Source organism: Rhamphochromis sp. 'chilingali' (genome assembly GCF_963969265.1).
Source record: "Rhamphochromis sp. 'chilingali' genome assembly, chromosome: 14".
NCBI classification, from domain to species: domain Eukaryota; kingdom Metazoa; phylum Chordata; class Actinopteri; order Cichliformes; family Cichlidae; genus Rhamphochromis; species Rhamphochromis sp. 'chilingali'.
The window spans coordinates 20,318,009-20,331,717 of record NC_137941.1 but is presented as its reverse complement, the minus strand read 5'-3'; the positions used below and the strand labels follow the sequence as shown (position 1 = coordinate 20,331,717).

The following is a 13,709-nucleotide window of genomic DNA, read 5'->3' as shown; positions in this document are numbered from 1 at the left end:
CTTCTTGGAATTTACCCACTGTTAGTATAACAGCGCTCCTTTAAGTAATCTTACTTCTCTGTCAGAGTAGATAATGTGCCTTGTGTAGCTGTTGAATAAAGCAGAACAGGTAAAAAGGTCATTTGTAGAGCTGTTTTTCATCTTTATTTCTTTAAGACGCTCTTTAAAATATGATTTTACAGACGTTTCGGAATATCTGCTTTGTGCATCTTTGATATTTTAAACACTGTATACACGCACCGTGAGTGCACGGGTGTGTGAACTACACACAGTGCCAGCATGAGCGCACAGCAGGTCTCATTTCCTCATTCTCCGGTCAGACACTGGTTTCTCTTTTGAAAGCGGAGCCCAAAATGACATCAGTTTCCGCCAAGACACAATTCGTCACCATGGCACCGCACGAAGACATTTTTGACCCAGAGGGAGGAGCATCATGCTTGACACATTTATAGCAGAGGTCTTTGCTCCACTCTTCCCTCTTCTCTAACCCCCCCCCCCCCCCCCCCCCCCCCCCCCCCCCTCTTTTTCTCAATTGATGTTTGCCCAGCCGCCCGCTCTGTTTACCGCATCATCAAAGAGCTTCTCTGACTTCAATGGCTCCGGTTCTCTGACCTGACCCACTCTCCTTGTGCATTTCAACTTCAAGGTCTCTCTTCCATGTACTCTTGCACTGATACATATTTGGGATCTTTGAGTGAATTTAACATCCAGCTTCTCAAGACTTCTATTTTAGACTTCTTCCCTCCCCCACTTTTGATTTCAGTGCTTGTCAAACGGGCTCCAAGGGCAGAATGCCTGTTGAAGAAGTGACCACCCACTGGGCTTTGTCTTACTCTTTGCCACGACTGACAGATGGCCAGTTTACATAGAAAGAATATCGCAGATAAAGAGAAATCCAAAATACTAAAAAAAATCAACCTCTACAGTTTGAAGATTCATATTTCATTTTAACTGCCATTATGTCAGGAGGTTTTAAAACAAGGTAGAAGATGCAGGCCCTTTATTTGAGGCAGCTCTGGCTGAGGAGGTAGAGCGGGTCGGGTCGATTGTTCAGTCCCTGGCTAGTCTAGTCTGCATGTCAACACATTAGCATTCACACATTCACATTCAAATGCATCTGTGTGAGTATTTGTGTAATGCTGGACAAGGTGCTTACGTATGTATGACTGAATGAGGCTTGTCGTAAAAAGCACTATATGAATACCTGTCCATTTACCATTTATGGTATTGGCAAAACACATAAAATAAACATGAATAATAATTTAGTCATTAAAAATATTAACTGTATTTAATAAATAGCAAAGTATTAAAGAGAAGTATGAAGATGAGAAAATAAAATGTCCTGCAGTGGCTACATCTACGGTGCTTCCCAGGTGGCAGCAGGTGAAAAAGCTGTGGTTGGGTTCAGTATTGCTGATGCTCTGCAGACCGGTGCAAATGATGTCCTTGGCGGTTTTAATCACCCTCTGACCACACTTCCAGACTCAGGCCTTTCACCTCCCTTAGTAAATTTATTATCACCAGAATTATAACGTTCCAAGTTAGCTGGTTACATTAATCTGAGTCATTTCTCAGATTTATTCACCGCAGGGAGAGGTGTATGGTTACCAGGGAACCCTGGTAACCATACATCCTGAAACCCAGGAAGCTGAACTGTTTGCCTGCTCCGCTCAGCAACCAATGTAAACAGTGGTGTGTGTCTTGTCTAAAATCAACAGTTTAAATAGTTTACTTAAACTGGGCTTACCATTAAATAGTTGTGGAACAAAAACATTTTTTTGACTGTCACTGTTTTCATATGGGTTTCCTGGCAGCCAGATAGAAGCCAGATTTTCCTGTTAATGAATTGTGTTTTGAATACAAGGAAATTGTGGGAAATACTTGAGCTATATGTTATAATTTTATATCATATCATGTCATGGCAAAATCATGTTAAGTTGTGTGGCGTTTTGCTTAACATTTTCCTTTCCCGTGTACAAATCTGTGTTTTCCTGATATGTTATATTGCACGAAAAACTCATGTAAGAGAAAACCTTTTTTGTGACTAATTGTTTATTTTTTACCTTTGATATGACAATTATAATACAAAACCACTGACAGTCAGTAAAGATTAAAACTAAACAATCCCTCTGATCCTATACAGTGTGTAAAGTACTGATAATACTGCATGATTTATGGCATAAAAATTCACATAATGTACTGTAATTAAAACTGCGAATGTATTAATATTGTCCAGAATATATAAGAACACACTCTCGGGTATAACGTTCACTCCATCTCTAGCTTATACAAAATCTAGACTGAAGAATACACTGAAAAAGTGTCACTATTTTCTCCTGGGCTTTCATGCATTCGTGCATGGCAAATTCATTGATCACTTCCTTTGAAAATGAAGACATCATCTGCCTAGAGTTTTGCCTCAGGCTAAAAATAGGGTATTGCTGCTCCTGATCAACCTTATTTCTCTCTTTGCTTTTGTTCTGACACACACACACACACACACACACACACACACACACACACACACACACACACACACACACACACATACACAACTCTTTCCTTCTTGTGGTTATTGATGGAACATCAGCCTCCACTCAGAATGTCTTGTGAAAGAATTGTCACTTTATTGCATCTGAATATTCATATCAAGTGAGTCATGCTGGCTTATGTCTTTATATCTGGACTAATAAAGCATATAAGAAGAACCATCTGAGTTATGCAGTAATGTGGCTGCTGCTAAATGAAAGATTATGTGATTAATATTTGGTCCTTGCCACGTGTGCGACTATCTGAAGAAAGCTTACTTGATTCTAACAGTTTCTTACAATGTATATATGTATGGCACAAATGAATATAATGCATGAACATAATAAAAAGGACAGACCTTAACCCTTAACCCTCTGTCTCTCTTGTGTCTGCTCAGGCTTAACAAGCTAGAAGTTGCACAGTACATCATTCAGCCAGTGGTGAAATGGCTGCTTCCTGTGTTTTTGTCACAACACCAAGTCAGTCAAGGTCACCAAGAAATGTAGCATGTTGCTGCCATTCCCCCATCTCTGGCACTTCATGGCTTTAACGTCTCCCCTTGGGTCCGATGTGAGGTGGCACAGTTTAAGCCAGTTTGAGAGCACCCAGAAAGGTGGAATCTCCACTCAGGGACACGTCTGCTGTGGCCCGGGGGATCAGAAGCTCCAAGTAGTCCCCAGCCTCCAGTTTCACAATACCTGAGGGATGTAAATGTCTGCATCAGACCTTGAATTGGTATTTTCCATTATTACGCACTCCTTAAACTGAAGCACCAACATGCATACACAAACACACAAACAAATGCTTGACAGCTTGACAAAAGAGGAAGTGGGTTGATTAACCTCCACAAGAACTGTTGTTTAAAGGAAGAACATATCTGGGCAAATACAATAACACAGATTCACCTCCTGTGTAGCAGGTGTTGAACGATTGGACAGGGTTCATGTTTTGGATGCAGCGGAACAGGGACACATACTGAGGCTCGTTTCCAACAACATTTGCCTTCCACCGGAACACCACGTGACCCATTGCAAAGGTGTTGTCCCTGTAGAAGACCTGTGCACATCAGAACCACCAGGTTAAAACCACGGGGTGTGGTGGGGGCATTGGTGCTACAGCACCGCCTAATTTATTATGCACGCATAATTTATATATTCTCTTCTTTATCTGACCTTTGTTCAAGGTCTCTCAACCAGCTGCATGTTTAGATTGAGCACACCCTTTTTTCTGCACCGTTTGTAAGGGGGAAAATAATATCTGATGATTTGGAAACGGACTGGCAGCACCCCCCTGTGGCAAAATCATGGAATGACAATTTCAAAAAAGGACATACCTGACTGTACACATAATAGAAGCCCTCCTCTCGGACTAAAATGCGGTCACCTTCGGCCTCCAGGGCAGTGCCTCTCTTTAACCCAGGCTGCCAAGGGATGCCTGTGTACGTATCTCTTAAAATTTCTAAACCAAAACATAACATCATTATGGAAAATGCCCCACAGCACATAAAGATACATCTTTTGTAACAGTCACCATATTTGTGAGTCACTTAGTTACTGTAGACCTCATACAGCTTAAGTCTAAATTCTGACTTTGTAACAATGGCTCTGATTAGTTTGCAAAGACCAAAAGATCTCAATATGAAACAAGAGGTAAATACAAACCAGAGGTAAGTTAAATAAACAGACAAATCAAAACAAAATGTCACAGTTATGGTCTAACATCTTGTACCTTTCACGTAGTTTTTTCTGCTGTCGTTTGCCAGCATCTGCAGGAAAGACTGAGAAACTGCGAGCAAACACAAGAGGAAACTATTTTTAAAAGTTGTTTCTTTTCTGTCTCAACAAAGCTTGTTCCTTAACCGTTACTCTTGTTCGTTCTTATCCATCATTTTTTTCTCTCCCATTTTTGGGCAAAAGTGCATCATCGGTGCCCAACAGCTCAATAAATTTGGCCTTATACTATGCACATTAATCAACTAACAGCAATATCTGACCACATGAGATTTTTTGGGATTGTTAAGAAAACGTGGTCATTGGTATGTTAAAGTAAACAGTGTGTCTGGGGAACTTAGTGTGGCGGGATTTAACACCCTCCACCCCCCTGCCCACCAAAAAAAAAGAAAGAAAGAAACCTCTATGCACAATTAAACACGGGTTAACAATGGTACAGAAAATTATACACTACGCATAGTACCAGTAATAAAAGTGTGTTATTTTTCTTTTTTCTAATCAGGCAACAGAGTTGAAAAAACAAAACGTACATTTTTGCAAATATCTCATGCGTGAACAATAACTGTAAGTCTCAAGTGCACCCTCTATGTCTTACTTAACACTTCTGCTCCAGACACCGTTCTCCTTCGTCGTGTTTGGATGAAGGCAGGTGGACACTCGGGCTGACGAGCAACATCTTTGATGTTGTTTGGAATCTCCACCTGCACAGACATGATATAGCTCTTAGAAAAACAGTAACTGCAATTAAAATACAATATTTTGCACATCTTCGTAACCTTGTGCAGGTGGGGTGCTTGCTGTCGTTCCCATGTGGGGGGTGGACTAGTGTTCTCTCACCTGCAATCTGTCTGCGCTGGGTTGTCCCTCTTCTCTCCCACAAGAGACATCTGATTGAAGTTGCTCTATTTCAGCTCTGAGGGCTACCAGCTGGTACAGAGACAAAGCTGAAAGAAAAGATGAGCTGAGAGCGGCCAGCATCAACAGGAAAACTGGCCAGGACAGCATTCTTTCACTATCCCCTTGTCCAGAGCCAGGCTTAAGACCTGCCAAAACTGCCATTGCAGGACCCATACAATCTCCAGAGCGAGCTCACACTTGCCACATGACCAGTTTCACGCCTGAACTATCCTCTCCCTCTCTTCTTACTGTATTTGGAATGGCGGATGTTTGCTTTTGTTATCAAATGTTCTCTAGTATCTCCAGTAGTACCGTAACTCCCGTCTGCAAGCAAGATTGATTTCCTTAACTCTCACTTTTGTCCTTAAGAAGCCAGATCCAGTGCAGTCTGAGGGACTACGCAGGATAAATACTTTACAAAAAAAAATGGTAAAGAGCTTCCCCTCTATTGTTCCGCTAAGCTAACCACACTCAGCTTCCTGCCTGACCAGAAGCCTTGACAAATCTCTCTCTCACTCCTCGGTTTTCACATCACAAAACACACGTCTTCTTCCACACAATAAAAATTGACACGCGAGTGGGCACAAGAGTGGAACCTGGCAGCAAAATGGAAAACAGCCAAGGTGCGAAACAGGTAAAGTGATTTAAGACTGAGAAGTGAAAATAATACCGTATAATGCCACCGTTATTTCAGAATTAGATGCACACTAAAATAAGGAAGTGAATAAATTCATCTGTGAACAGCAACACAAGATGGCAAAACATACAAAACTGTTATTCTCAGAAGTGTGAAGTTACTTGTTTTAGCACCCTGAATAACAAAGCACACACACACGCAGACACACACAAACTCCAACTCAAACCACAAAAAAGATTTTAATGTATCAATTTATTGCATGTTACAGTACAGAAAATAGAAAGTGAAAATGTGTGCTTACAAAAGAAGTTGTCGACATTGTTTAAAAATCGTAAAGAAACAACTGGAAAATGGAAAAAATTGCTCAAACTGACCGCCCTGTACTCAGAGGTCAAAAGATGACTCATTCAGATGTTTGTCTGTAGTAATAAATCATCAGTTTTTCTTCAGAGCATACAGAAGCGGAGCGGTTGTGGCAGATATACACAAAGTATGTCGAGACTGTGCATGTTCATTTCCACACAAATTTGCCAAGACTCGATGTTATCACATGCCAGCTTTAAAATGCAACGTACCAATTCTGAGTTATGGCAACATTTTCGCCAGCATTTCTTCCGAATAGATTCACATAAAGAAAAAAAAAAAAGTCCCACAGTGCACTGTCGCATCCGATCGGCCAATGATTTTCTATAAAAACTTAAAAGACATTCAATTTTATTTGTTTTCATCCACAGGGTGTTAGACTGTAAAAGCACATTTGGCTAGGATGAAGACTCAATATCCCATTTATTATTAAATTTGCTTCCTACCAGGCTACAAAATGGTAAATCAAGTGAATGACAACAAGTTCCGCAATCTTCTCTCGAATGATGGGATGGTGCAATTCTAAGTCACAGCAGAAGTGTAAAACAAAGCTAGTGGAGCCAAAAGAGTGTATACTCACATGGTTGTATGCACAATGTGCATTAACTCAGCATATGGATTTGATATAATACAAAAATGTCCCAAAATGTTCAGTGCCGCCAGTAAAATAAGTCAAAGAAAAAGGAAGAAAAGACCAGCAATATACGATTTCTATAAAGCATGTTCACTTAAGACCACCATTTACATTCATAGTAGGATTTCGATCATTTGTCAAGTTACAGTGATGCACAAATTTGGTCTTCTGGCATTGTCAGATTTTGTTTAGCATACGTCTCAAACAGTATTAAATATGGCTAAGGAGATCTGTTGAGCTTGTTCAAATGGCTTTGATACCACTGCACTGCCGCGTGCTGCATTTAGAAAGCAAGAGCTGATAATAGCGTTTTAATTGTCGAGCTCCGCTCCATCCCATGGAAGACATGCAGGAAAGGTTAATTAGCTCATTAAAAGCCCTCCAAGTGAGTAAAGCCGTTTTGCAAATAAGCATGGGGTGACAGAATCTTCCAATTAACAATTACAATGCTGATGATAAAAGCTAAGAAAAAAGCTTACACCTCATTCCTAAATACACCTCTTCTTTAAAAAACAGTTTCTGTGTTTTGGTTTGTTTTTTGCTCCCTAAAATGATTTCAATTCAGTATTCAAATGGCCAAATGCTGTACAGTAAATTTTTAGGAACTATCTTTCTTGGTAATCATTCGTCATGTCTGTAATGCCTCCCAGAAATCTCACATGGTGTGACTAAAGGGTGAGAGGTATAGGGCAAGTTCACATTCCTCAGTCTTTGTTAAAAAATAATTCTTATAATTTCATTAATCTTCAAAAGTTAATTTCTGCCCTCAAAATCCCCCTATTAGAATTTGCTGGACTGCAGTTTCTTGTTGATTTGCAGTATTAACTTTGGGAAATTACACACTAAATTTCTCTTGCTTAGACTACTGAGGACTCATAATATCTGCAAATCTTCTGAATACTTTTTTGCACAAAATGAGAACTATGTAATTTTTCCCTATTGTGTTCCAGCGGTCAGCAGGGGCAAGACCATTACACCAACCGATGACTCCTTCGGTGCACAGATATATAACACACTAATGTAACTTGCTGTAAAAGGTTCTTACCATAAACTATAGAAGCCAATGTTGCATAATAACCCCTAAAGCCCAATTAAAAAACAAAGACCTTTTCTTGTGTGCGCATTGCATTTTAACCAGGGAGAACAGCGTGTAGATTATCTTAATCACAATGAAACAGAAGCAGCTAGACAGGAAATAAGAGGTCCATAAGTTATTTTTGACAGGCAGAAGTATCAAACATGTCATTTCATCTTCCTGACCACTTCATCTCAGCAAACACTTGTGGCTGAATATAATTATTCAACAGGAAGCTTTCTGCTACTTTTAAAAGTAAAGTTCAAAGGGTGTATGTGTATAGACAGTAATCACAACAATATCCTTCTATGCCAATCTGTTGCACATACATCAGATTAACGCTTAAAGAGGGAGAGGAAAAAAGTACACTGCTCAAAGTATTGCTCAGAAGATGTTAGCTCATATAATTAAACACTTGGGTAAGTTTAAAAAGAAAAGTGCAATTTAGAAAATTAAATATATTTACACTGAAGGCCTAGACTGCATTATCAGGCCTAGCTCGGTTTATCAGATGAACTGAAATTTTAACTGCAGTAACAATCAGTTTTCACTGAAACACCATAGGCCCCTATATGGACGCAGTAACAAGAGAAGCTGTTTCACTGACTTTAATTCATTCGAGCAGACTTACTAGAGCAAAGTCTTCTGTGTTGTGACATGTATGATCTGGCTTCATTCGTTAAAAAATGTCAAAAATACATGCATACATATCTGCAAACAAACTCAGGAGGACATTCTTACCCTCTCTTAGAACCTTGAAACAGTGAAAATATTTTGACATGTTAAATTTACAGAAAGGTAAAAAGAGTGAAATAAAATAAAACCCCACACAAAAGGATTAAAAAAATGTACATTCTTCCAAATAATCAGTGAAGCTTTCCCAATCAGTCCACTCAAGCCCATGAACAGTCAGTCCCTGACTTTTTTTTTTCTTTTTTAGATAATGGTGACGCTAGCTGAAGGCTGAGCGCTCTCCTCGTGGGCATGGCTCTTCAGCAGGTCTTTAATGAACTGCTCCAAAGCAGCAAAATAGCCCTGACACTGCCACGTGTCGTTGTGCGTGCCCTCTGGAAAGATAGCCAGGCGCTTAGTCCGTGCAGGAGACAGCTCGTACAGTTGTTTCATCATAACTGGTGGGATGAGCTGATCAGACAGACCAGACACAAACAGCGAAGGCATGCGGCACAGCGCCACCTGTCTATAGGACAGGAACTTATTCCTATAGCACCACAAGGGGAGCAGGCGCATGGGCAAGAAGGAGAAGAGCGTTGCTGCCATATGGGGGATGCTGAGGAAGGTGTTTTCAACAATAATGGCTGCTACTCTATGAGGGTTGACTGATGCCAATCGAACAGCCACGGCACCTCCTAGTGAGCGACCAAAGAGTACCACCTTTGTTTTGTCTAGATCAGGGCGGGTCATGACATAGTCCAACGTGGCCTCGGCATCAAGGTAGAGCCCATCCTCGCTGGGCTCACCCTCACTTTTTCCATAACCACGGTAGTCCACCAGCACCACGTTAGCTTTCAGATTGACCAACATTAACAGGGCGTTTGGCACCCTGTGACCAATATTACCTGCATTACCATGGAAATAAAGTATCGTAGGGGGAGCAGAAGAAGTGGGGCAGCTTTGATTTCCAGCAGTGACTCCAGGAGATGTGTCCCCTCCTGTGTAACGAAGCAGGATGAGGTTGAGCTTGACACCGTCCTTAGTACGAATATACACATTCTCATGTGGGATTCCTGTTGGCATGGGAACATAAAGGCGAGAGGAGGAAGGCTGGTCAGGAAAATAGAGGAGAACATCCTGAAATTTGTAGAGGATGCCTGCCACAGATGCTAAGATGAGAGCGAGGAGAAAAAATCCTCCATATAGATGGAAGGTGAGGATAAGGGCCAAAAGGGAGACACGACAGGCACCCCAGGACCAGGACACCAGAGTGAGGGTGCAACGCTCCATTGCCCCCCACAACCTCCACGGCTTCTCCATGGCTACACAAGAGCTGAATCACAGGCCACACACTCTGCAACAAACCAATAAAAACCAAACAAAAACATTAATGAAACAACCAAAAAACACAGGGAACCAAAGATGATTTGGCAGGTAATTGCATCAAATACAGAAGTTCTTGCATCAAATACAGAAGTTCTTGCATCAAATACAGAAGTTCTTGCATCAAATACAGAAGTTCTTGTATCAGTATATAATCATGCACAATATCCATAACAGTTATCAGCCTACTTCATAAAAAAATACTGATGCAAAACTGAACAGACTGCTCATGTACCAATACTGGGAAGTAATGAAGACTATGTTATCCCACCTAATAAAAGAATTAAACACCAGTTAGTGTTCATTAAATTATTGCAGGCATTCATGAAGCTTTGTTCAAAAACCTATTCTGTACAAAAAAAATTTTGAAATCAGACAATCAATTAAATTAAGCATTAAAAGAAGGGTTACAAATAAAAAAGGACACGTGTCCCTACAACAGCAACCATATATTCCGATATTTTAATCAACATTGTGTGTCTCATGCACAAGGCTAAAATATGTATGAACTACAGTCTTGAGCTTTAGAAATAATGAAGCACAAAACATGATGAAAATACATTTTATCACAATTTTATTTCACTATCATAAGTCAAAGCTCGTGCCATTTGGTTAGTTGACATGGAAGGACCCCTATGTATTCTGTCTAAAAACATTCATATACTTAAACCAGGACTGTATCGTTTTTATAATAACAGTAATAGTAAAACATCACTGGATAATGTGTTTGACTGCAGTGGGTCTGTTTTCCGCCTCCTGCTATATCAGCAACCTATAGGAGGAATCAGGTGTGCTCAGCCAACCGAAAGGTGATGGGAACCAAACCCTGGTGAATATACTGGCTTATCAGGTGGCGGTAAGATGTGTGCACTGCTGAGGTTAGTACGGGAAATTAAGGTAATGTATGCTGAAAAGATGAAGATGGAAATCTTACGAAGGGAAAAAAAATATCTCGACCCCACCCACAAGGAAAAGCGTTGACAGCTGCTGTCAGCCTGGTGAAAAGCTCATACGACTGGTGTTAGCAGGGCTTTGGCAGTTGGCATCTAATTTAACTGATCGTCGATCGTTAAGAGCAGCCAGTCATCACTCAGTATTTTTTTGGCCTGTCAAAAGAAGCTGTCAAATCAGTCACGACTGACACACCATGCTTTGAATTTGCTGGCTATACAAACGAGTTTAACCCCATTAAATGACCACTCACTGCAGCCGAGTTAGATGAGTAACTGAAATGCTAACTACTAAGCTGTCCTTACCTTGCTAGTGCTGTTAGCAGTCTTATATGTAGCTTTTTAAGTTAGCCACCTAGCTAACTCGTCAATGTTAGCTACGGAGCCATCTACTTACCCTTCTCTCATTTTCAGCGTCTCAGCTCCACGAAATTTTAGTAAAACACTAACGCACAGGCAACACAGCCACTGTCATTCAACTCTGTATCTACTAACAAGATTATAGTTACAGCAGCAAGGTGAGTGACAGGCTGTCAGCGACAACACCGGTGACACTAGCTGCACAGCTGGTTAGCATTACTGGTGTAACCTTTTTCAGTTCCGTGTAGAGCTTAGAATAAGAAAATGGGTTCCTGTAAAGCTGCAGTCCTCACACATCAAAATAAACTGCGTTTCAGCGTGACAAAGCACTAAAGTATTTCAAGTGCTAATTTAAGCATCGATCAGGTGATACTTAAAGCGTGTAATGTATGGCACGCCGCCGTAGTAAGGACGTGCAGAATATTAAATACGATGTATTGGCCGAGCTCACGCCTCTGCGTGTGCTATTTAATTTTCACCCACCAGGTGTTGCTATTAGATAGAATATACAGCATCCCAGGGCCTAAAAGCAAACTTCAATGACCGATGCAGCGTTGTTACTTGTTTACTTTATTTACATTTTTAATTTTAGTTTTTATTATTATTATTATTATTATTATTATTATTATTATTATTATTATTATTATTATTACTACTACTACTAATAGTAATAAAAACGAAGTCAGAAGTGACAGAGAATAAAGTCATGTATGAGAATAGTGAAATAGTTGTAAGGTATGTGGTAGGAGTTAGAGTTGAGTTCAGGGTGAGGGGTGGGACAACAGAGCCTGTTCTTGTTTGCCATGGTATTTACAGGTCGACAGATGAGGACAGGCAGGAGTCTCTGTGGACTATGATGTTTGCTGATGACACTGTGATCAGTAATGAGAGTAGGAAACGTCTGGAAGATTACTTGGAGAAGTGGAGGTATCCTTTGAAGAGAAGATTAATGAAAGTCAGTAGAATCAAGTCAGAATACTTGTGTGTGAATAAGAGGAGATCGCGTAATAGTGATGTTGCAGGGACTAGTGAGGGTGAACAATTTCAGATGCCTGGGTTCAACCATCCAAAGCAACATACAGTGCACAAGAGCAGTGAAGAAGAGAATCTAGGCAGGGTAGAGCTGACCGAGACCATTGCTTGGGGTGATTTGTGTCAGAAGAATAACAGCAAGAGTCAGAGGGAAGGTTTACAAGATGGTAGTGAGGCCTGCTATGATATATAATTTGAAGAAAGGAGACAGAGATGCTAAGGTTTTCCTTGTTAGCAGTTAGGGATAGATGAGATGGAGGCAGATGATCCACTGTGATGACCACTAAAGGGAGCAGACAGAAAGAAAAGAAGAAGAAAGAAAAACGATTACTATTGACTGACTCGTTAGATTGAAATAAAATAACCTCATATTCACAAAATGGCAGAGTATTGTGACTTGCTTTTCATTAATGACACAAAACTATTGCAGGAAATTATAATTTCTATGCATATTTTAGACCGTGATATAGGCTATCCACTAACAAGTTACATTCTTTTAAAACATGATCTCAAAGTTACAGATTGTTTTAATCTATTCAGTTCCCAAGAATGAGTCTCTTATAACTTGAAAATGTATGAGAGCCTACTGCTGTGATCTCAACAGCAGACTATAAAGAACAGTTTTTATGTGTTGGTGGAGTCAAAACTGACACATCTCAAAGCTTCGAAAAATGGGTCACTTGTAGGTGTGAGAAACATAACACTGCTGTGGCTGCTGAAGGGACTGTCCTTGAAAAAAAATCCCTCAAAGAAAGAACAGCTCAACCTTGCTGCCTTAAGCTGCTTTTTTAGTTAAAGCCAACAAAACAACAAAAGTTAAAATAACTGAGAATTTGACTTGGACCTTGGTGATGTTGCATGTCGTACGTGCTTGTGACTTTCAAATTTCATGGTGATCTATAAAACTAATTAGAAAATACAAACACAGTGGAAGTTGTGCTGCAAAGGGGTTTCTAATTTTAATAGTATATGTTAATATTTCCATTCTGAGTTGCCCATTGGTATTGATTCGTTGGTGATACTCAGTGTGACCTTGGAGGAGACAGATTATGTGCAGACCAGCACAGCTGTAGGCTGTTCACCTCTCTCCTTGGGGTTTGCTGATTTGATTCCGTGTTGTTCGAGTCAGCAGCGGCTTCATAAGCTATGCAAATCTTCTCATAAAAGAATACACCAAAAATACAGCCAGCACATGAAAGCTCATTGTCGATTACAGTGTATTAATTATTGCTGGAGTAAGAGGTGCTGACACAAGTATTTGCTGAAACTTTAAAGTCGCACTGTGGAGGCTGTTGAGGAGAAAATGGTTGTGAAGTAGTGTCCACATGCTGTGTAACTGCCCATGACCTGTTCTGCAAGTCAGCAGTTTCTTTGAATTTATGGATGGATTAGTTGGTTTGTTGCTGTAGTGTTATTTATGTCATAACAATGAGCAACATATAAAAAT

The 13,709-nt window shown here is 40.3% G+C and overlaps 2 protein-coding genes across 2 annotated transcripts; both read right to left on the bottom strand.

The window, feature by feature from the left end:
- Positions 1–2,502: 2,502 nt before the first annotated feature.
- Positions 2,503–5,543, bottom strand: tnfsf13b (TNF superfamily member 13b). The gene is made up of 6 exons (XM_080902508.1): positions 5,097–5,543; positions 4,855–4,960; positions 4,258–4,314; positions 3,863–3,987; positions 3,435–3,585; positions 2,503–3,227 (listed from the first exon to the last, which is right to left on the bottom strand). The coding sequence occupies exons 1-6, from the start codon at positions 5,328–5,330 to the stop codon at positions 3,115–3,117; spliced, it is 786 nt and encodes a 261-aa protein (XP_080758634.1). The 5' UTR covers positions 5,331–5,543; the 3' UTR covers positions 2,503–3,114.
- Positions 5,544–6,042: 499 nt separating this feature from the next.
- Positions 6,043–11,556, bottom strand: abhd13 (abhydrolase domain containing 13). Its single transcript, XM_080904082.1, has 2 exons — positions 11,268–11,556; positions 6,043–9,891 (listed from the first exon to the last, which is right to left on the bottom strand). The coding sequence occupies exon 2, from the start codon at positions 9,855–9,857 to the stop codon at positions 8,802–8,804; it is 1,056 nt and encodes a 351-aa protein (XP_080760208.1). The 5' UTR covers positions 9,858–9,891; positions 11,268–11,556; the 3' UTR covers positions 6,043–8,801.
- Positions 11,557–13,709: the final 2,153 nt, after the last annotated feature.

Bases quoted from the DNA above. Each gene is read 5' to 3' on its own strand.
- tnfsf13b (XM_080902508.1), bottom strand. From the start codon at position 5,330: ATGGGTCCTGCAATGGCAGTTTTGGCAGGTCTTAAGCCTGGCTCTGGA. The intron at 4,961-5,096 runs GTGAGAGAACAC...ATGTCTGTGCAG, and splicing joins CCAGCGCAGACAGATTGCAG to GTGGAGATTCCAAACAACAT. The intron at 3,988-4,257 runs GTACAAGATGTT...GTTTTGGTTTAG, and splicing joins CAGAAAAAACTACGTGAAAG to AAATTTTAAGAGATACGTAC.
- abhd13 (XM_080904082.1), bottom strand. From the start codon at position 9,857: ATGGAGAAGCCGTGGAGGTTGTGGGGGGCAATGGAGCGTTGCACCCTC.